The sequence below is a fragment of the Porites lutea genome, chromosome 5 (assembly GCF_958299795.1).
Source record: "Porites lutea chromosome 5, jaPorLute2.1, whole genome shotgun sequence".
In the NCBI taxonomy this organism is placed as follows: Eukaryota; Metazoa; Cnidaria; class Anthozoa; order Scleractinia; family Poritidae; genus Porites; species Porites lutea.
The window spans coordinates 15,060,284-15,083,924 of NC_133205.1; the positions used below are offsets into that span (position 1 = coordinate 15,060,284).

The window sequence follows — 23,641 nt, forward strand, 5'->3', positions numbered from 1 at the left end:
CTCAATCCTTTGTTTTCTGTTGGCAAATTGTAACGGAATAAACTAATGGCATGTATTTATTGGTCAATAAGATTAAAAATCTAGGAATGCTATTGAACGTTGTGCACCCTCAGGTCCACAAAAACATTTAACAAAGGACTCTGTCGGGCTTTATAACCATTCCAATCTATTAACTATGATTTGAATTTTCATGGATCCAGTTTCTTGATTGCGAAAAGAAAACACCAAACAAACGTCGATAAAAAGCTACTGGAAAACGCCTGCGTGGGAGGTTACTGGGGGTTAGAAATAAGGATATTTTCGCTAAAGCATCGAATAATTACGCAAAAATATGTATGATGCAATCAAAGAACCTGAATTCACAATATGAGAAAATAAATGAACAAAAGTACTTTTGCTTTTGTGTATCAGCCATATTGCGAAGCCCAAGAATGCTCTTAACACGTATGTCGAAATATTACACGGTTGTGAACTGAGTCAAATTTAGAAGGATTTGTATGGAGTCATCAGAGCATATGACTAGTCATGGGCCCCTGCTCAAAGACAATTTGCCCTGGAATGTTAATTCTTGGCAAATAGGCCTTTTGTCAGGATGGCGTTCTTTCATAATACCCCAAAAAATCCCATAATTTCACAAATTTAATTTTCATGACGTCACACTTCAGGTCTGTATGAACCGGGGGGGGGGGGGCACTTGGGTATTTTTTGGGTGGGTATGTGCCGCCCGGGACTCCAAATTGGCACCCCATTCTAAAAAAAATTTTCCCTAAAATTGATACCCCGTTCTAGAAATGGGCCAATTTTTTATAACCCGTTCTAGTATTCGCCCTAAAACTTATACCCCGTTCTAGAAATGGGCCGATTTTTTATACTCCGTTCTAGAAAGTTTGTAAATTGAAATACCCCAGTTTTTTTTTAAAAAGATATTTCTTTATTTGTTCGACTTATATATCAAATAAATGCTTCTTCATAATCACTAATAATTTTAAGCAGAAGATAAAGCCGTGATCCACAATTTTTTATACCCCGTTCTAGAAAACGCCTCTGAAATGGATACCCCGTTCTAAATCAGGAGCTTCAAAAATCACGACCCCGTTGGGCGGCACATACCCGTATAGGTAATGTATGAGAGTACCCCCCCGGGGTATGAACGGACTTTCCAGTTCGTCTTAAACCTGTTAAACAGGGTCCCTGAAGGTCCTAAAACCTTCTGCACGTGATATTTGCGTGCCATGATCGTGTCAGTAGCACATTCCTGGCTTTTGTGACACCTGCGGGATTATTTTCAGTAATCATTCTGTGAAAATTAGACCCTGTTTAAGGTCGAAATATGAGCATCGGCGAGCATCGGGATTGTTGCGTAACATTCTAAATATAAAGATTTGTTTGGGGAAAAAAACCTATCGTTTCTGTAACCTACGAAAATGAAAGGATTTCAATAAAAAACAGCTCAGTTACCTTACATAAAATGTGTGTTAAATCTCTCCTATGTGGTCCATGGGCCGATTTATGGCGTTTTAAACGGTTTTCTCCCTCTATACACGTATATATGGAGAGAGAAAAGCGTTTACAGTATAAATCGGCCCATTGACCGCACAGGGGAAATGTAACACACATTTTACAACAACAACAACAACAAGTTTATTGAAATCCTTTCATTTTCCTAGGTTACAGAAACGATAGGTTTTTTCCTCATCAATCCTTATAACTAGAATGGTACGCAACAAGACAATGCTGATGCTCGCCGATGCTCATATTTCGAGCTTGGGTTACCTGTGGTTTATGCGGGTCCGGACAAGCGGTAAACTTGCACGGATGCGCCTTTGGTTTACACGGGAAATGCGGAATCGTGCAAGTTTTTGTACAGCAAACAGTACTGCAATCTGTAACCATGGTCTGCACAACTTCAGACAAACAAATTTCAAGAATTTTTCAAGGATTTTTCAAGGACAAATTACAACAATTATTTAATAAATTGGCGTTCATGCCCAAAAATGTTTTTTCTCACCGAGGATGAGCTAAACTCTCCTCGGCAAAATGATCTAATTATATATAAAAAATGTCTGGCGTAGTCAAAGTTGTGAATTTCAAGGAATGTTCAAGAACTAAGGAAATCAAGTACTTTTTAACCCCCAGGGGGGAGGGTACTTCCTTATAAATGGGTTTAATGGGGATGTACCGCTGGATGGGGTCGCATTTTCACGATTGGATTGACTATAAAGGGGTCACATTTTCAACAGATTTACTACAATGGGGTTTCAAATTTTCGGGTTTTTTAGGGTAAGACAGTTCTTCATATTTACGGTTAGCAAACGTACCAGAATGTTTGAGTTTTCCTCATATCAAAAAATGGGTCAATTAATAAAAATAGAAAGTAACTAAGTTGGGATCGCGAAAATTACATATTTGCCCAAAAGTGACTGAGATGGGGTCTGTAACTGGCCACAAAATAGACTATAATGGGGTAGGGGCTCTGATAGGCCAGCGGCACAAAGCCATCAAAAATTAACCCAAGTACCCCAAGCATATATTGACTACGATACTTATGGCGAATGTTGCCAACCTGCTCGTAACTTTCTAGCCTGTTCCAGGAGTTCAGATAGTAGAGCGCGGCGGCAAGTGTGAAGCGAGTTAAGTTGTACACCGGGAAAACGGGGGGGGGGGGGGGGGGGGTCTCCCCTCGGTTTTTTTTCTTCGTGAATTTTTCTCCCGCTCTCTGCTATCTAACTTTCACGTTAACATGTTGATTTAATAAATTATTCAATTTTTTCTGTACAGGTATTTTATCTCTAAACATTATATACGACTGGATTACCATTATGGGATACAGTAAGCATGAACTGAGCCTCGGCCAAAAATTCAACATTGTTTGTTCTAACAAACCGTATAACTATCGTGGCTTTTCGGATACACAAAAGCAATTTCATGAGTCAAAGTTAGATGAAACAACTAAAATGGACCATTCTGCCAAAAAACCTCTTTTTTGTGTAAATTTTCAGGAGTATAATAAGCAATACATTTGCATTTTGATGCAAATTGTGTGAAAAAAAATAACAGCAAATGACAACAAAAAAGAAAAAAAAAGGACACGAAAAAAAGCAGAAACAAAATTCATATCATTTTATTAACAACAAAAAAATTTACTAAAAAACATACAATTTACTGAATAGGTTAGGGATATCATAAAGAATAAATTTGTGCAGCATTTTGAATTTGCATTTTGTAAATATAAATAAAAACGTCAATTTTATATTCGTATTTCCTGTTTCTTGTTATTCAATATAATAGGATCTACTTAGCCATTATTTAGGTCATCATGCAGCAACTCTCATAGCCTGAGTGGCAGGCATATATTAAAGAGGGAAAAGGAAAGGGACAATTTGGTCACCAAAGTGGAGAGTATGTGCCCTACATCACCTTGTCAGGGGCACCCAACGACGATTTCCTCCTGCATGTAAATACATTGTAAACACTTTTTAGGCTATGCAGAGTACTTTTAGATGTCTAGAAATGCATTCTAAGCAGTTCTATAAAATTTGTATCTCTTCCGGCATCCTATGGGAATTTGTTTGTCTTGAGTATTCACGAAAATAATTATTAGTTGTAATTTAACGTATTATGAAGGAGAGAATTTTTCTGATGCCTCTTTCCATCACAGTCAGTTTTGAATCAGAAAATTTTAGGTTTCTTTTTTTCTAGGAAAAATAACCTAACCTGGGGAGTGAAATGTGAAAATTAGGAAATTTGTTAGTTGAGCTACGAAAATTGTACATGAATGTAGTGGTCGTCTAGAAATTTTTAGCCATCCTCGAGTAATAGAAAATTCTAGCCAAAATTTGCTTCTCCGAACAGATATTTTACAGAAAACAGTCGTTGGGTGCTCTTGCCTTGGGACCAATGCCTGCCACGCAGTCTGCTCCATAGTGGTGTTAAACAGTTGACAGTTAGCAGCAAGTAGATACAAATCAATCATAAAAACAAAAAAGGGCCAAATTTTACACTTCAAACTGTAACAATGCATGTGTTTGATACTTTAGTTCAACCCAACAATATTCTGCAACGATCCTGGTGTATTCCACAAGGAGTATAGCTCTGGGGACATGATTGCTAGCAGTGGTTTGTACACATGTAGACTCTTGGAACAGGCTTCAAGTTTCCTTTCAAGACATTACACATAGCCTTGTGATTTTGCACTTTAAAATAAACTTATGTAACTCAACTAATAAAATAACAACTCACACTACTTGAAGAATAAACAACCAAAATGTTAGAGTCACTTCTAGAAACAAGTTTGGAAAAACATAATTGCAATATACCTGTTCAACATGGAAAATAAACATCTATTTACAGCAATGTACACAAAAGTAATACTAATGATAATAATAACATCTAATTCTGATATGCTCATTTCTAAAATATGCCAAGTCCCAAAGAATCAATGTCCACAGGTGGCAGTTCAATATCTGGAAGGCTGAGAGTAGTTAGGCCTTGTGTCAATGAATCCAGTTCTCCTTCAAATGGAAGTGAATCTAAGTAGGAATCTGGAAAACAACAATAACAAAATATAATAAGCCAAAATTTACAGTCAGTGAGGTGCAGATTTAGCATTTAAGCAGAGCTGTTGACAAACCTGGATTGGACAGGATTGGATCAACACCTGTAACCCTATCACTAACCTTTTTTCATCTAGTGAGCAACAGGGGTGGATTCAATGCAGTCTGATCCAGGATTTGTTACTGCCTTTTAAGCACCATCATAATGATAGGTGAAAATTAGAACGCAATGAGATTGCCAACTCTTTTGTATTCTTTGGCTTATTTTGTTAAAACCAACAGATTAATAAACTGTATTTGTATATTGAATTTGATAAACGTAGCTTATAACTTGTGACAGCTTCAATAATTGTTTGAAACATTGTTTACATCACACCCAATCAGGCCATTTTAATAGAGTTCTTATCACAACTCTACAAAAAATGTTAAATTCTTAGTAAAATTCTAGTGCAACTATTTTATCTGTCCTTACCTTTTGCTGGTCTTCTTTCATTTTCAAAGTGAATATTAGTTTTTGTAATCTCTTTAGGCTCAGAATCAAGGGCAGAATGAGGTTGAAACATACAACCATGATACAGAGCCCCAACATTTTTTAATATTGCTGAAACATATTTTGATCTTGGAAATACATCCTCTAAAGAAAATAAATGCATAGATCAGAATAAAAACAAAAGAAATGCCTGCTATTGGGCAATTTGTATATTTGATAGCAAGAATGTCGTCCAACATTGAATAGTTTAATAACTGTTACATAGTACTAAGAACTCCAAATTATTGCTATTGTCAGGAAGTGTAAACCATTCTGCTGGTGAGCCCTTTCAAATAATATCATCATTGCTTCCAAAGTACAGTAGAACCTTGATATAACGAATGGAAACCTCTATATAACAAAGTCCCCAGTAAAACAAACTATTTTCTTTACCCCAATAATGGTAAAATATATCGGAAACAACCTTGATATAATAAAACCTTGTTATAGTGAACATTTTTTGCCAGTCCCTTAGTCATTTGTTATATCGAAGTTCCACTGTAATATTATAACTGACAGCCTCAGTTGGCATGATTATTGCCTTGTCATCATGGACTATGGGTAAATTGTCTGCCTTGACAGGTTGCTGTTGGTAGCTGGAATTATGGATGTATAATGTGAGCAAATACAGTGATTTTGTTACAAATAGTTGTGGTGAGTCCTGGGACTCATCTTGTGAAAAATCATGAGTCGACTGTCCCAGTCCAGAGCCATCCAGTCCGAGTTTTAAAAAAACAACAAATTCAAAACTGAAATTTACAGTAAAATGAAATTAAAATATAGTCCTTCTATTTTAAAGCACAACAAAGGCTAAATGAAATATGCATCGTTAAACAACAGCCATAATAACTGCCATGGAAATTACACGAACAGAATATTTGTACAAAAATGCACATTCAAATCGATTGATTGATCTTTGCATCCTACGGGATGCACGCCATGAATTATTTTGCATCTTTGGGGATTTTTATGCGTCAGGGACGCAGGACGCAGAGTTAACAGAATCACTGAAATAGCTCAAAATGACCAGCCAACTGAAAGTTTGTCCGGACAAATAGTCACCTTGGCTGGACATTGTCCGTTGACTGGCTGTTATTTTAAGCCATGTGTCCAATCACCCACCTTGTTCTGTAAATGGATACATCACTTCCTTTTCACAAAGTTCTTGTTGTTGTGCCTTCACTTTCTGTTTTTCTTTAGTTCTTGCATGAGAGGTATGTTTCTGTTTAGTGCTTTGTTTTAGACCCGCAGAACTTATTTGTTGCAACAAAGGTAGGCCTTTGGTTGCTGGGGTTCCTGTGCGGCCTTGGAGGACCTTTGTTGCACCAGGTGTTTTCCCACATGGTTTGTTAGGTCTTAATGCAAGTCCTTTCCTGGCCTTTATTGTTCCCGCTTGTAGAGTATTCTGGACATCTCCTAATGCACGTCGTGGAGTAGCCAAGGGAGTGTGGTTTGATTGAAAAGACTTTGCAATACCAAAACTTCTCCCTAAATACAATGTACAAAAAGTTAAAAGCTATAGAGCTACTACGACGAAAAGTTTTGCTTTTTTCCTTGTTTCTTGGGCAGAAAAATATCAAATGGAGTGAAAATGATACATCACACTTAATTCATCCCAGTAAAAATGAATCGGCAGCCGACAATTTTGTCCCTCTCAGCGCAGCAGTGACTAACTTCGCCACTACAGATAAAAGGCTGGAAGATTAAATCGAGATGTTTGTCTGAAAGTAAACGCTTACCAGAAACATTTCCTCCTTTTATATTCACCGCTTGGGCATTCTCTTGATCAATATGAGGTCTGAACGCTGTTTCTGTCGCCATGATTTCCTTTGAGGCTCTATAATAGAAGGAATTTGATAGTAACTTCTACTAAATTGTCACCGAAACTTGCAAGAAAATGTTGTTGATTTTCAAAGATGGCGGTTTTTGTGGGTTAAGGCATTCCACGTGATCATAACAAACCAATGAGAGACTAGCTCTTAGTCCCTCGCGGATCTTTGAGGATTCCATAATGGCTGCCGCGATGGATGACCAAATCTTGTATGATGTTTTTATCCGTTCAGAGTGGAACCTCGAGGGCGAACTTTTGGTTAGTATTTTAAATCATAAACCTGAAGGACGTGAAAATATAATCCCAAAAAATTCCATTATACTTTGCCTTCTTTTCTGGTTCTTTACAACTGTATGCAAACGTGGCACCGTTTAGGTCATCTTGGGCAGTGTTTCGGTCGTTGCTCTTTTGCATGTGTGCAACGAGTTTGTCAGATTTTACCTAAAAACGATGTCCCATAAACGTAAAATACTTTATTATCCAGTAAATAGAAAAGTTAACGTCGGTGATATGCCTGCGTTAATGGCTGTGCTTCATTAATTTTAATAAACATGATTCATGCATGAATCATTTTTAATTAGTGCTGAAATCAGGACAGTTGATAGCCAATCAGATTTGAGAATTTTGTTATAGTACTTATGATTAAGGTTAGTATTACCTGATATCCTCTTCATAACTCTACTAGAACATTATGTGTTTGGATTAAGGTACTAAGTAATAACTTTGGCACAGAATAATGTAACCACATGACCTAGCCCCTTTAAGTTAGGGTTTACCATTGCAAAAAGCAGCCTAAATACATTTCCCTGAAAAAGGGTGATTTATGCCTGTTTGTGTGCATTAATTCTACATGTACAGTGTATTATTGATCAGAATGAATTGATTGCCTCTGTCATTATTTTTCATTACAGAACAAGACAGGATTTGACATTGGCCAGTTGAGAGGATCTTTACCAAAGAAGTTCCTGACAGTTGCTCAAAGTATTTTAATATTATTCTTGTTTACTGTTTAGACATAATTTGGTTATCTGATTCTTCTTACCCTTCCAATCCCTGATATGCAGATACAAAGACTGACCTCTCTACCTTTCCTTCAAGAATTTGTTGTAAGCAAATTTGTTTTAAGATCAAAACATTTTCCTTGTTGATCATTTATTCATTCTCATACAACTGTAGCCTTCTTTTCTCTTGCTTTTCTGTTGATTTTGTTGGCAGAAAATCAATGTTGCACCATCACCTCCAAAACATAATATGATAATAAATTATTATTCCTTCCACATGTATTTCCAGATTCTTTCTGGTGGTTGTTGAGAGGGGCTCAGTATGCTATAAGGTGAGAAAGTAATTTTCTTACCCACTCTCAGGGTAATACAAAGTCAAAATCAGGCCCATGCAGTCTCAGGCAACCTAGTCCCCCCCCCCGTTGAGACTTGCTCCTCTGGTCTCGTTTCCTCTGCCGGCTCCTTGGATCACACCTCCCCGTAAAAAAAACAGGGTTCCCATGAATTTTCATGGAACCAAAAAATTGTTAGTGATGGTTTCCCATAATCTCTGGGCACAGAACGGAAAAATTGTTGTCCATGGGAATTGAAATCCTAGGGCTTACATTCATCACGAAACAGTGTATTTTAACTTGATCTATTATTATTTCAGTGGCAGCAATCAGATTCTCGGTCTTCCTGCCCAACTCTACGGAATTATTAGCAGTTCTCTCAGTTGGCAGTTTGCTTTATCCAGGTACATGTTTATATCTTTCTTGAACCTCCCATAAAGTGACCATCCAAAATATTAGGAGGTGGTCGGTTACAAGATTCAACACACAGGGGGTCCCTTCCTATGAGAGGCCCAGATACATCTATATTCTGGGAGAGAATTCATTACATTCAGTTTATGATAATTAAGCACCCAGCTTATTGAATGTTTGTACCTTGGAAGTGGGCACTTAATAAATTGTAACCATTTTTAGCAAGTAAATAAGTTTATTTTCTTTGTAACAAAACAAGAAATGAAAGTTTCTTTAAAATACCAAGAGAAATTGTTCTCAGTTATTGTTTTCAAATTAATCTCATTGTCAATACAATCTTTTTTGTGGGGAGGGTGGGGGGGGGGGGGGGGGGAGGTGGCATTGGTGCCTATTAATGTTTTTCGAGCTAATAATTACAGGGTGGTTGGTTATTGGAAGTGGGCGCATTTTTGAGGTTGGGTGCTTGATCACATAAATGCAGTATTATATAAGGTGTGTGTTCAGCTTTTCCATTTTTAAAGTAAACCTTTCATAGTGTTGATGCCCTTTAATTTTTTTTGTCTTTAGTGATGGAAAGCTTTTGGCCATACTTCAAGACAGTTTTATTGAAATAAGGTAATGCTGTTACTGTTGTGACTGTTTGGATCACAGTGCAGGTCATTTTTAGAAAACTGATAAGGTTAAGTACATACATGCAACATCCTGCACTCACATAAATATGTATTGTAAATTTGAACAGTGAGGGGTATCTTATAAATTGACACTTTCATGTTATTGGAAGACATCTATAAATTGGCTTATTTCTAATACGAACTTATGATAGTTTTAAAGACATAATTTTAAAAATCTTCCTTTTTAAGCTACAGGTAAACTTTTTCTTTACTTCTACTACATACCTTGTTCATTTAGTGTGAATCTTTTGTCAAAAAAAAAAAAATTAATATTTTCTGTCATGGTTATTGTAAATAGATTACCATGAATATTATATTTTATGCATTTTTAACCATAGGTAATTGCTAGGCACAATCATGGATTAGTGCTAATAAATAAAATTATTACTACAATAATGAAAATTATTAATTTTTATCATGATTTTGAAGTCAATCAATGCCATTTGCTTCAAAACGTACATTAATCATCAATGTTTCCTGTGTGGAACAAGGCCCTGAGTGACTAAGCTGGGCGCTTACCATTAGTCATACAGTAACTGGCCAATGAGATGAGTGAGTGGTAAAGAGAATTCCACCATCAGAATCAGGACAGTTCAGCTAGGTCAGTCAGTTTATGAATAGTAAGCACAGCAGTGATGGATTTTTAATGAAGAATGGAAGAATAGCCTATTTTGTTTTCAAAATAATTGGTACTTCCAGCCAGTTTTGTCTTTTGGTAAGTGCTGTAGATGTCAAAGGTCCTATTAAAGTTCAGCTAAAGGGTTTTAGGAAAGCGGAAAAATGGCATGGGTCATAATATCTGAGGGGGCTTATATCTGGAATAGAAAAAGTGCTTCAAAACAAGGTTTAGCATTGCCGATCAAAATAAGTTTTGCATTTACTGGTTTTTAATCAAGTAATGATACAGGTAAGACGGGAAGCAATAAATATTATTATTCTTTTGTTATGGCGCAATATGCTTTGCTCACATGGGAATGTTTTCATTTTCACACAGAGAATGCATAAACCTATAAAATGAATAAGGCAGTTTACAAAATAAAATTTATATAAACTCCATTTTCAATGGGTGATTTTGACCAGTCAGAAGAGTTGCAGACAATTGACATGAAAAGTTTACAATTTTGCATGTTCGTCACATAGGATTTCTGAGTTACTTAGATTCAGACAAGATTTTGTTGTAAGGAAGTTGGTTAGAAAACAGGGGATTAATATACGTGCTGCTTTGTGAAGATTTTGTAAAGTTTGTTGTTCAAACCAGTCAAAAGTGTGGTAGAGACAATAGCAAAGTTAGCACCTTTATGCATCCTCACTTGTTCATTGCGTTTGGTTCTTTTCTTCTTGTTTGGACCAAAACCCCATTATAGATCAAATTCATTTCCATACATCAGGAGGGAGGCATATATCCGGTGGGGGCTTATAATCATGGCCATGTATTTTTTTGTTTACAGGCAGATGGGCCTATAACCTGGGGGCTTAAAAGTAACAGTTTATGGTAGTTTGGTGGGAGAAACTAGTAGTTTATCAAAGTCACTTGTTCACCCTCACCATGTTGTGTTATTGTCAAAACACTAGGTCTTTTGTGGATGAGTTTGAATCAGTGGTTGCCAAGTGCACTGGTAAGTCACCATTATTGGGCTGGGAGACTGTCCTTCGGCAAAGCTCAGTCCTTTTGTTACTTTTTAATAGCTACCTATAGACTCTGCAACAACCAAAACTGATTAAAGTGCAGCTGATCATAGGGAGTTAAAGCAACCCTGAAGACAATGGCTCTTGCTCAGGTTTTGTCAAATGTTGACAAATTTTCTTTTCGTGTGTGTTCATGCTTTAGAAAGTTTGCACATAGTTACCTGCAGTGGTGACAAAGATGTACCAAAAAGTGTGAAGCACGTGCAGAGCTTTTGTTTTGCTCATAAAACCAGTAATATTTTGTTTGTTGTTGTTGTTACATTAACTTTTTCACTAGCTGTTTACACTCCTATAAAATAGGGAAATTAATTTACTGCATGTACAGCTGTAAATCCCTTGCAGAAAAAATACAACAGACATTTTATTCACCATTTTCACATCTCCCATAATACACCTTGTTTGCCCCCCAAAATTTTGCATAACCTTTGTTTTTCATTTTTCCTGGGAATTACATCCATCCCAAGAATCAGAGAGAATAATTTTGTTGTTGCTTGGTTTCAGTTGACAAAGACAGTCATCCTCAATGGAGGAAATTGGCATGGAGTCAGGATTGTTCAATGTTGGCCTGTTCTTATAGGTTGGTACAGTGGTTTATACTGATTAGGAATTAATTGCTGTTTTTCAAATGCCATAGTGCGTATGCTTTTAAGAAAAACCCTATGAACCAGACCTTTTTTTAAAAATTATGCTTAATTGTTCAATATTATATGTAATTTGCATTTAAAGGAAAGGAAACATTTTAAGTTATTTTAATAATTATTGATTGAAACAATTTCTGGAAAAGTATGTGCCTCTATGAAATAAACTCACTGTATTTTTTGGAAGAATGTGGTTGCATGCACATGTTGGTGCGCAAGTCTATCGATGCCTTGGTCTAATTTTTGAAAAATGTGTTAGTTCTCTTTTTATCGAAAAACCTAAAGCATCCTAAAAAAATATTGCTTTTAACATTTAAAATTTAAAACGATTTAGCTCCTCACTATTTGACTTCAATAGATCGCTTTTACAAGTTCCTTCTGTTAATACCGTGGCTTATGGACACCGCTCATTTCCATATTATGCATTGATAATCGGGAACAGTCTACCTGATCATATCAAAAACTCTGAATCTGTTTCTACTTTTAAGCAATGGTTGAAAACTTTTCTTTTTAGGAATAATCACTATATATAGTTTCATTTAGACTTTGTTTACTATTGTAAACCCCTTTATGAATTCTTTAAATGTGCCATAAAAACCTATTATTATTATTATTATTATCTATTATTATTCTGGACAGAGGCAATAGACTTGAGGATATATGGTAGCAGTTTCTTGCTACGGCTGTATCATGCATGAACACACTCAAGTCTCACTAAAATGATGTTATTAATATTAATTTTTTTTTCATAGTTTTGGTGACATAGTGGTGTTTGACCTTGCAGGAGAACTGCTTTTCACAATTCCTCAGGTAAGCCCCCCCACTCCCCTACAAAAAAAAACCAACAATATTTTGTCATTGTTCTTCACAGTTGTGCATACATACATTCATACATCACAGCTTTTACTCATTCACAAACAACAAACAGACTTGTGAATGAACCCTTTAAAATGATTTCGCCCAGGGAAAGGGGAAAGTCTGTGAAAGACTGCGTGCTCCCAGAACCAATCAGATTGTAGGATTTGGATTATTCAACCCGCTTGCAAACGCACTGAGAAAAAATAAATACCTGTATTTGATGAAGCTGGTTATATTAGTAAAAGGTGAAACTAAAAGGCTAAATGTAATTTGGACCTGCAATACATTCTTACTAGTAACTGTAAATCTTGCTAAACTGCTTTTTAACAAATGTTTTTTTTTCCAGACCATTGGAGCTCTTCCTTCAGATTTAAGTGACTGTATATCTGGACTTGTTTTCATCGATCACAAGCAGAGCTCTCAGTGGTAAGATGCTTGCTATGTAATAATGTAGTACTGAATAGAAAAACTGAGATCAGTAAAAGTTTTCCTTGCTAACCTCCCCCCCTCCCCCACCAAATTTGCCAAAAAAATGTTTCTAACTAATTGGATTATAGAGTTATTTGTGGAACTGAAACATGAGAAAGTCTTGTTGGTGTTAGTAATAATTATGAATATGATTGGTTTTGGCTTTTTGTATGATATGAAGAATTTTGCAGATTGAGGAAGCTGTCTGATCTGCATATTGTGGTGCACATTTTTTCATATAATATGAAATCAAATAATTATTAATAGTTGTCATCTTAACATTTGCCCCTTCCTTGGCAGTTTCAGGGTACGAAGGGATGTCTATTCCAGCAGATATTATTTTTCATAACATTTGCTATCTGTCTCTGAATTCTATTTTTGCCATTCTTGCAATATTCTTTAGGTAGTAGTCTGGCTTCTTGTCTTTCTATAACAAGTGGAATTTTCTGCCATTTTCTTCAGCTCTGCTTGCAGAGGAAAAGCTGAGCCACTGTGCTGCAATCTGCTACTTTTTTTCTGTTAATTATCTGAAAATGTGATGTCACTTTTATGGATATCACCACACATCTTTAAATCTGGTTGATGCTGGCTGGTTATGAAGAATTATTTGGGGGAATTAATCGAGTTGGAAACCAAGAAATATTTTGAATGAATAATAAAATTAAGTAATAAATGCTTAAGACTGCTTCTCTTTTGTCACACTATTTTCTTCTTTTCTTTTTTTTAGGTCAGCAGAACTTGTTGTGATAAACTATTGTGGTGAATTGAAGAATTATTTAGTCAGGTTTGTGTATATGGAAACTTTTACTGCTTGCATTTTTAAATTGTAAACTTCAAGAGATAATATAATATTATTTTGATCATTGTTCTTATAGCCCTAACCATGGTTATCAGGAGAATCACAGTTTTTCATTTTCCAGCATCCTTCCAAACCGAGTTTGCTCAGTAGTATACCATCCTCAACACAAACTGTTGATTCTAGGAAGTGTAGTTCATCAGAGCAATAGAACTTCTACAGGTATGGCCACTTAGTTGTTTAGTAGGTTATATGTACGTCACGTTCTGATATTAACAGTTTCTAAATGGGTTCATGGATTATAACAAAATAATCAATTAATTTTGTTTGAAATAGATATTCCGTCTTGCCCAGCATCACAGTATGGATTAACAGCATGGAGGATTCTTTTTGGTTATCCACATTACAATCTCATAGAGGATGAAGGCACTAAGTTATTTCGGGTAAATTGTTTTTTTGAAAATCCCACTGTACATGTAGTTAAGTCATTCACTAAATTAGCATTCATTTTCACTCCTGGACTAGGTTATGGCCAGAATATTTATTTAATTGTAAAAAGCAAACAGACAACAATTTTCTATAGTTTATAATATTGACTTATAAACCATAAAAATTACATGTATGTCAATATCTTCAATATTGTGAAGTGAAGCCGGTTTGCTGTGGCCCATGGTTGAACGTTTTTATGGTCTACTCAGTATAAAGAGTATAGATGGGGTAAAATTATTGTCTATTTTTTATTAAAAAAATTTAGTAACTTTGAAATCTTAGTGGCAGCCCTGTATATGGTGTGTATTTATTTTACAGACTGGTTCTGGAATATTAAATCGAATTAGAAGTCTTCCTTTGGTTAATGTGTCATCTGAAGGACTGGTTAGTGATTCCTTTTTTATCTACTAAGACTCAAGTCAGCATCATCTGTTTCTTCCACCAAGAATATTACTTTACACAACACATTTTTTTAGGATATCAGCTCCTAAAACCATGAGTAATGCATCATTTTGTAAATTTTATGTGGAAAAATCCTTGCTGAGCTGCAAGTATAATTCAGTCATCAGACTCAAATAACGATATACCCAATGTCAGGTGCAATCCCACCTGAAAGGGTATTCTCAGATTGCATCTGATGACTCCATTTTGTACAATTTATCAGATGTGATAGCTCGATCCCTGTGCAAATGTTCTGGTTTGTCGCAATAAAATAATGACCTGGTTTGATGCATGACTATCCTTTCTAAAAAGGGAAATTATTTACAAGCCCGTTACCAGCTGATTGCATTGTTCGTAAGTACAGTGTAAGAGGGCCATAAGCTTCATGCTTTAAATGTTATGACAGTCTTTAATATTTATATACTATAAATACAACAGTAGTAGTTGTAGTGATCTGGACAAGTGTATCATGCATCAGATTCATACATGTAGAGATACACCCAAAACTGACCTTCATTAGAGTGTATGCCACGTAAATACTATTATTATTATGACAAGTGCCACTGAGAGATACCATCTTGTGTGACAATTAAAATAAATAACTTGACAGTATATATAATCTCTGTTTGTTGTTGCTCATTATTTAGGATGCTGTTGCACAGATGTCTTTATCCCCGGATGGAACCAAGCTTGCGGCTTTACACATGTCAGGAACCTTGTCCTTGTGGCATGTCCCATCTCTGCGACAAAAAACTATGTGGTCTGTTGATGAACAGGTCAGTTGAAAATAAGAGTCTGTTATAATGTCAGTTGCTTTTGCCTACTGTACATTTTTCTTTAATTTCGCTGATCTTAGTTGGAATGAATGAATATTACTTGAGTAAAATAGTTGACAAGATCTGATAACAACCTTGCATTGTCTTTTGAGATATAGTGGATAAAATTACATTAGCCAACATGACATAATACTGAATGTTATCACTTCAATTAGAATTGTTATTATTTCAATAAAAGAAACCTAAAACATTGATAAATTTTCCTGATTTCATTTTGTACAAATGTAAAAAAAAAAACAGAGACAATTTACACTCAAACTGCCTTTTTTTACAGTAGCTTAGCCACTAAGATGTTGTTATCATTTCCCAATTTTTTTATTTTCCACTGCAGCCCTCATTTAAGAGCCCAGATGAACAAGTTAAATTTGCTTCCACCAAACCACCGGATTCAAACAAAGGTTAGTTGCACTTTTGGCTCTCCACCTATGTTTCAAAATATTATTGTAAAAAAAGATCCCATATCCAAATAACTGTTGACGTAGAGTTATAATATAGTGATACAATATGGTGTGGCTTATACAAAGAGAACGCCTCGGACTCTGCCCAGAGCACGCCACCTGAAATGGATAATTCTTTGGCTGAAGAGAGTGAAATTTGAACAAGCCCATTACCAAAAATGTTTATTTTGACAAGTTTATGACTGTTGCAAAAATGATAGTCTTGTACGTAATTATTATTCTATTCTTGCTGTAAATGCATGTTATTCTCGTCACAATTAATTATAGTAAACAAGAACGCTCTAAGTAGCGTTGAGTCTCGCTTGTTTGTAGATAAGATAAGAAGTGAGGAGGCGAATAGAGCGCGAGCGTTCGTCACTCGGGGGGGGGGGGGGGTGCTCCGCATATAAAAGGGCTTGGGATGCTCGTCGTCTTGCTTAGGCCGGGGTGTAAATTTCGGATTTTGGTCTCACTTACGGTGTTCTGGGCAAAACGGTATTATATTTAGCCGTGAAGGTCTTGTTTAGGGTTGCATGTGAAAAAATATAAAAATACGTGTATTGTCTGAGTTTTCAGTAACATAGTCTCTCAGGGGTCAAAAAAGCTTGGGCTACGCCCGGATCGATCTCTTGTAGGGGCTTCATTCAAAATTTCCGACGAGCATCCCCTTGCCTTTCATATGCAGAGTCGTCCTCCCCAGGGGTTCGTCATAATTCCTCAGAGTCACCGACAGCAAGTGAAAAAGTTGAATTATGATTTCAATCTACTGCACAGGGTCCAGAGGAGTTGCGTGTGAATAAATAAATTAATTATTTAAAGTCTCACCTCGAAAAATGTTTATACCTGTCGCTTAGCATGATTAATTAGCCCAATGGGATCTTAATGAATCTACTGTAAAGGATTTCTTTGCTTTTTACCTGATCCAGATCGACTTTGTTGTTCGCCATTTTGAAAATCAATAACCGCAAGCTATATTCTCGTTGGTGCACAGCAGGTCGTCCGAAGGGTGACGGAAGACCGTCGCCAGAAGGGCGACCGAAGCGCGAAGTGGCGAGTAAAAAAAAGGATAAGGGAGGATACTTGTACCACATGACTTGGTTTGTTGTGAACCGCATCTCTCGGTGACGGAAGTGAATGAGACCGGAAACGCAAAAGCAACAGACCGCTGCTAATTCGAGAATCAAAACATCAGCTGCGGAGGGAGTTTTAAAGATCTTAGAGATCTATGCGAAGGCAACAGAGTTTTAAGTGAAGTGAAGATCTTTCAAGACTGAAGATTTGTTGTGTACATGCCAACAGTCTTCGATGTCTTTAAGCAGGTTTCGCTTGTGTAAAGGCTTCCCACTTCCCAGTCGCAAAATTAACGAACAGCCAAAGACGTAAGTGATCACATTGTTGGAACCACCGAAGAATGGCTCAGTCGTGATGATATTATAGTTGCCTTGTACCTCCGCTCTACTCAGTATTACGTTTTATTGCAACAGTACACACGACGTGTAAATCACTACCCGTAATAATTTAAGATTTTCCAAACAAAACTAATGAGTTGGGCTTAACGTGATACAGCATTGCACAAAAACATTACATTCATGGACTAAAGAAAATCACTTAGTTATTCAGATCCAGAAGATACTTTGGAGAAAATTGGAACCCTCATTCAGCTGTAATAAAAAGCTTCGCCATCATGCTTCAAAATAGTCTGCTACACAGCCGTTTTTAATGTCGTCACGCAATGCTCTTCCCCGCTAATAGCCACAGTAAATCGATATGTGTGTCATGATCTCTCAGTGTGAAACATGCGGGTAAAATAACATTTACTCAGTGAAAATGTAGAACCTTCCAGAGCATAATCTACCCAGCAGACGAAAAAAACTTTATTGGAACGAGCAGCATTTTGGCATGAGGTAAAAGTCGTGTAGGTTTACCATCTTCTTTTATTGCTCTGATCTTGAACACTTTTACCTTAGTACGTCATTTCCGTCATCATCTGTTGCGGTGGACAGCAAGTGGACAGCAAACGGAAGTGCTGTCTCGAAGCCGTAAATTTCGGTCGCCGAAAATGAATTTGAATTCTTTTTTATGCCGTTTTCCTACAGTATTTCGCAAATACATAAGAATTCTAGATCAGGTTAGTCAAATCAGGCAATTTCATTGAATTTCATTTGAGTTTCAAAGATTCCAAAATCGGCCCAAGATTTGTTTCCTCGACATTTATCATCACTTGTACAATAATATTAATGATGTATGAAATATCAAGTTGTTCGTTACAATTAAGTATCCAGCATCATGAAAAAAGGAAAAGAATCAGGCTGTTGAACACGAGAGGTAAATTAACGACGATTTACTTGTTGTTTTTTACCTCATCATCGAAGTTCTGCTCATGAACATTCTTCCTTGTTTCAACATCTGATGTATTCACTTCTTTCAAAGTTATCAACGCTTTCAAACGACAGAATTCGTAAAAACGAACCATTCCGAAAACGCTCGACATCTTTTAGTTTGGGTCTACCACGAATGGTGTGTGGACTTGTAAGCGACATCACCGTATAATCCATTAATCTTTCCAAATTTTTTGTCTCAAAACATAACATTCGGACAATTGCGCGTTGTTTTTCGAAGCGTTCACTGAGATTGAGAGCATCGTGTCGATTTTCATCCCCTGATTCTGCGCTACCATGACCCGGAACACGTCTTTACAAAACTATTCTTTCTGTCACGTTTAGCTGTATTTACTTTTTCGCACGTGATCGTGAAGGTCAGAACCAAATTACCATAAGATCAGAGAGAGTTTACAGTTTTACTTTTTGTTATGTCTGTTTTGCACTCACGATTTTATCGGCTTACTATGTCATAAGCATGAAACGTAACCTGTTTTAACGCAAAAGATGAAGTCTGATTTCTTGCATGGAAGAAAATCACTTAAACGTGATAAACATTGCGTGTTATTCCAGTCATCCCCCAAAATAAACCACATGCTCATCACGAGACTCATTTCCATACAATGAAAGTCGTCACGATTCTTATCCCCAGTTTCCACGGTCTTCGCTAGGAACGCGGGACCTACAAACTAGGTCCCACCGAAAAAAAAAAAAACTGAACTGTATTTTAAGATTCTCGCTTTGCTAAAGCAAGCGAGACTAAAAAGTGCTGGCATTCATGTTGAGAAAGAAATTCCAGCACACACTAAAAATTCACACTATAATGGAGCTTGTCACTCCATGTTTCAACGTTTTCATTGTTTTTATAATGTAGCTGTTGTTATTGTTTGTAAACATCCTTGTAAGAATGTTTATGGAATAACATTTTTAAAATCAACATTTTGTCAAACCTCCACAGAGTTGTCATTTCATGGTTTAATGGCTGTGAATTGGTGGGCTGAAGAGGTAAGGTTGACATTAACTCGTCTGTTATTCAAAACTTTGAACATTTTTTTAAGAGGTTTCTCTTCAAATCAAACAAATTTAATATTATCAGCGGCTTGTTTTTTAACATTCAGTGATAAAAGTAAAGCAAAGCCTAACCGACATTAACTACAATATGCGCGGTCCTAGATCTTTATTGAATGGTCTTACCCTCCTGACAAATAACATTGTATTTCATAAGTCAGTAGTTCAATCATTCAACATTCAAGTCTGTAAAACTAAAATATGACCTCCGATTTTTACAAACTCCCATTTTAAAAGACTCTCTTTGTACTGTACATGTACATGTAGATCAACTTTGATGTAGGAGATTTTAAGAAGGAGATACCTAAACCTTTTGACTGTCCTGTTTTTAAAGCCATTTTTTGGCCTTAAATGTCAGTGAAAAAAACTTGTTGATCTCTTACCTGAAAACCTCATTAGTACAACCACCTTGTGGTTGTGTGACTTGAAGGGGTTACTGTTCATTTATCATAGTGTTATATTACTAATTAGTCCTCAAATAATTTGGATTTCCTCTCTTCAAGTGATTTTAATTAAAAGTAATTCCATTAATGTGAAATAATTATAATAACTCAGTCTTTCTTTCCATTAATTCCTGTTCTTCCCTGTAGCTAGTATGAGGTGAACTGAGCTCTTGAGTCGGGAAAACAAAATGATTATAACATAGCTATGTTAGAAGGAAGCAAGTTAATGTTTTTTAGTGATGGCTAAGATTGCTGTGCCTCTTTGAGCAATTTAAACAGCATGGATTGGATCAGTACACTTGAACAATTTTTTCTGTCATGTGTGAACTACTTATGCTTTCACCTACATGCACTGTACTGTCAACTCTCTCTGACATGGACACCTTTAAGATTAGTACCATTGTGTCCATCTCAGAGTAATGTCTTTCCTGTAGAGTGTTTTTGTTACCTCCTCATCCTGCGTCCCTGATGCATAAAAATCCTTTAAGATACAAAATAAGTCATGGCATTCATCCCATAGGATGCAAAGATCAATCGGTTGATCCATGTGTTTTTGACTTGTCGAAATATCCTGATTGTATAATTTCTGTGGCAGTTATTATGGCTGTTGTTTATTTTAGCCTTTGTTGTGCTATAAAATAGAAGAACTAAATTTTAATTTCAGTATACTGTAGTAAAGAGTTTTGGAGTCTGTCTTTAGATTAACACTGTCTGGTTACATAAAGGCCCAATCATTTTCAAGTTTGGATTGGTTGTTTTTTTAACTGGGACTCATTGGTTTTAGACTGGGACTCACAATTTCTCACAAAATGAGTCCCAGGACTCGCCATAATTATTTGTAACAAAATCACTGCTTGTAGAGAGTCAAATGAAGCAGATGTAGAAGTGTCCATTAAGAGAGACTTGACTGAGTGTATACCAACGAATAATAGTTTTTACATTTCCCTTTTTATGTAGGCACTGATTTTGTCTCACAGCACTGGAGCATTAACTGTGTCTTCCACTGAGCAGAGGTAATTAAATTAAGCAAACTCGACTTTAAAGGGTTGTTTTATCCTCAAGAAGTATTTTGACTGGTTTTTCACACATAAATAAGAAACATCCTTTTGTGACTGTATGTGTCTGGGCAGGTAGAGTTTTTCATTTATAAAGCACCAAATCTGGGTCTACAATACTCGTTAATGCCCACATTGCAAGTGGAGGTTGGGTGCCCAGGGGCCAGGGGGCTGCAACCGCAATCACACCCAAAGGCGGAAGAACACCCACAGATTTGCCAACCCGCAACCCAGCCATGAGCTTCCCCCCCAGCGCCCAGCCTGAGACCTCAATTAATGTAATAAACGATCCCAAAATATAATGAAGGTTCTAAGTGTAATCTTCTATACCACCTGTCACACTCAGTGCTCAGTGGAAGTAATATGAAAACCCTGGGAGGGGGGGAGACCCTAAACCAAGAAAGCGGAGGGAGGGAGGGGAACCAAGAGAAACGCTACTCTACTAGAACAGAACGCCAGGCCAAGAAAGCTTTGAGTTCAACGCAAACACAATGTAGGCACCTGCTATGGCCTGCTCATGCACAGAAGCGACATACCACTGGACAGGAATTTGCCTGCATGCTCACAAAACAACAGTAAATGCTACAAACACTAACAGTCACGCGATGGCACTACAGACATCCAACACGCCACCAAAGAACGCCAAAAACACTAGGAATCATAGCTCCTAGTCATTAACTACATTAAATTTGATTCAATAGTATTTAAATTTCTTTGAAAAACTATAGAATGAAACTAAGGATTTCTCATGTCATACCTTCTCAACTGACTTTTTCGATTTTTCTGTTTTTAATTGTGTACTTGGTCTTCTCTTGACATTTATTTCTATTAATGGGCAATATGTGAATCAACATTAGGGAGGGTGTAACAAGACAATTAGTTTTCAAGTAATTGTCTTGGCAAAACATTGTAGTTGTCATAGCTCTGAATTGGTAAAAGAAGCTGATTTGTTTTATCTGGCAGTAGGTTGATTTTGGCATGTAGTGTTGTGGTCAGTTTTAGCCTTGTATTATGGCCTATGTAGTGTTGTGGTCAGTTTTAGCCTTGTATTATGGCCTAATGCACTTTGTACATGCTTTCCGAAGGTACAACATAATGTCTGGGAGCAAACAAAGTGTCAAGTTTTTTAATCAACATGGCTGTATAATATTGATCAAGATATTAAACAGACATTTTCCCTGTTACTGAAAGAGATGAGTGTTCAAGATTTGGATTTGTAGACCGATCTGTTGATCTGTTGAGTTTGACTTTGAATAAATTATTTGACTGAATTGGCCAAAGATTTAAGATATGGTAGTAATTTTTTTTTCTTTTTGTAGTCTTCATAATCTGCTTGGTCACCGCCCAGAAATGTGTGAACCATGGTCTCGTATCACTGCTGCCCATAGTAAAGGGTTTCTCATTTTAGAGGTATAAAGACTTACTTTGTATACTGAAAGCTTGATATTTGAAGAGGGGGCTGAAGCCAACAGATTGGCAGATTTTAAAATTAATTTTTGTCCAGATTTTGGATCCATAGTGAGATTTCAACAGATTTGATGATCTGATAATTTCAGTGGATTGCGAATTCATTTTTTGGGCCCAGTTTCGGACTTTGTTTGTTTTAAAATTATTCGCAGTGAAGTTTTAACAGCGGATTTGGTTTATAAATCATAACTGGTCAGTGGATTTGTATACCTCTTTTCATCCCCCTCTTTGAATACCTAATTGATGATAATATCATCAAGCAATATACAGGATTTTTGTGTGCTTGTATAATTGCCTCTGTTCTTTTCAGCTTTAGTCAGTAATTCGGCTATTTTTCTTTGCGTAGCCATGAACTCTTTTGTCATTTTCTTGACATCTGCATTCAAGCCAAAACAACTGAGCTGCTGTGCCACGTACTCTCTTGCATGAAATCAATGATTACATAATATAGAATCAATGATGTCAGCATGGCTGTTATCAACGATTGTACATTGCTCACATTTTCCAAATTTTGGTCAGTGCTAGCTGGTTATGAATAATAATTAGCCAGAGGATTAAAGCCAGTTACCCTAGTAGTAGTTACCCTACTGAACCAACTTCGTGTTATTTTTAGTGTGAAAATGAAATCAAGACCTCACGATCCAAACATGCCTTAAATGCTGGTGAGGATGAAGGTGATAGTGATGAGAACGGTGAGAAGGAGGATGTTGAATTGGAGAGTGATGATGATGATGATGAGCCAACTCTGATGTCCAGATCAAAACATTTTGCCAAACAGGTAAGTTAATTAGAAAATTCAAAGAAGAAAGAAAGTTACAGAGGCAAATTAAAGAAATCTTTAAAACTCAGTTGTAAAATGCAGTTAATAGAGCATGACGCCCTCAATCAGCAACATGTAATGCAGAGTTATCCCAGCCCTTATCACATTTTGGTAGGGTTTTACTCACAGTCTAGGTCAAATTATTGGGTAGTCGAAAATCACTTTCACAGTTAGGAAATTACGTATACAGTAGCAATCCTTGTTTACGTTGCAGTTGGGACTAGTTTCTAATGTATCGCTTGTTTTGTATGGCTAGTAAAAATAATTTTCCTCATGCACATCTCGTGGAGCACCTCGCGTGCTCTCTCAATCCAGTGGTACAGTATTTATCATTGGCTTACCCTCAGATAGTAGTCAGTTGTGGAATGTTGGCTGAAGGTTTCAGCTCGTAGTGCCGTGGAGTGTTAGGCTGTATTAATTTTCTTTCTTTTGG

General features: G+C 36.6%; 2 protein-coding genes across 2 annotated transcripts in view; one reads left to right on the forward strand and one right to left on the reverse strand.

Annotated features, from left to right (window-relative positions):
* Positions 1-3,598: 3,598 nt before the first annotated feature.
* On the reverse strand, positions 3,599-7,018 carry LOC140936227 (uncharacterized). The gene is made up of 4 exons (XM_073385657.1): positions 6,822-7,018; positions 6,205-6,570; positions 5,026-5,187; positions 3,599-4,541 (listed from the first exon to the last, which is right to left on the reverse strand). The coding sequence occupies exons 1-4, from the start codon at positions 6,901-6,903 to the stop codon at positions 4,411-4,413; spliced, it is 741 nt and encodes a 246-aa protein (XP_073241758.1). The 5' UTR covers positions 6,904-7,018; the 3' UTR covers positions 3,599-4,410.
* Positions 7,019-7,087: 69 nt separating this feature from the next.
* Positions 7,088-23,641, forward strand: part of LOC140936228 (NBAS subunit of NRZ tethering complex-like) — a 54,468-nt gene continuing 37,914 nt past the window's right edge. Inside the window, exons 1-19 of the mRNA XM_073385658.1 lie at positions 7,088-7,171; positions 7,825-7,894; positions 8,204-8,246; positions 8,567-8,650; positions 9,225-9,272; positions 10,901-10,944; positions 11,516-11,591; positions 12,405-12,462; positions 12,857-12,936; positions 13,706-13,762; positions 13,854-13,996; positions 14,111-14,217; positions 14,582-14,647; positions 15,352-15,480; positions 15,872-15,938; positions 19,314-19,360; positions 20,824-20,879; positions 22,241-22,331; positions 23,002-23,166. Of these exons, the coding sequence (XP_073241759.1) occupies positions 7,094-7,171; positions 7,825-7,894; positions 8,204-8,246; positions 8,567-8,650; positions 9,225-9,272; positions 10,901-10,944; positions 11,516-11,591; positions 12,405-12,462; positions 12,857-12,936; positions 13,706-13,762; positions 13,854-13,996; positions 14,111-14,217; positions 14,582-14,647; positions 15,352-15,480; positions 15,872-15,938; positions 19,314-19,360; positions 20,824-20,879; positions 22,241-22,331; positions 23,002-23,166 (1,509 nt within the window). The 5' untranslated portion in view covers positions 7,088-7,093. The remainder of the gene's footprint in view (positions 7,172-7,824; positions 7,895-8,203; positions 8,247-8,566; positions 8,651-9,224; positions 9,273-10,900; positions 10,945-11,515; positions 11,592-12,404; positions 12,463-12,856; positions 12,937-13,705; positions 13,763-13,853; positions 13,997-14,110; positions 14,218-14,581; positions 14,648-15,351; positions 15,481-15,871; positions 15,939-19,313; positions 19,361-20,823; positions 20,880-22,240; positions 22,332-23,001; positions 23,167-23,641) is intronic.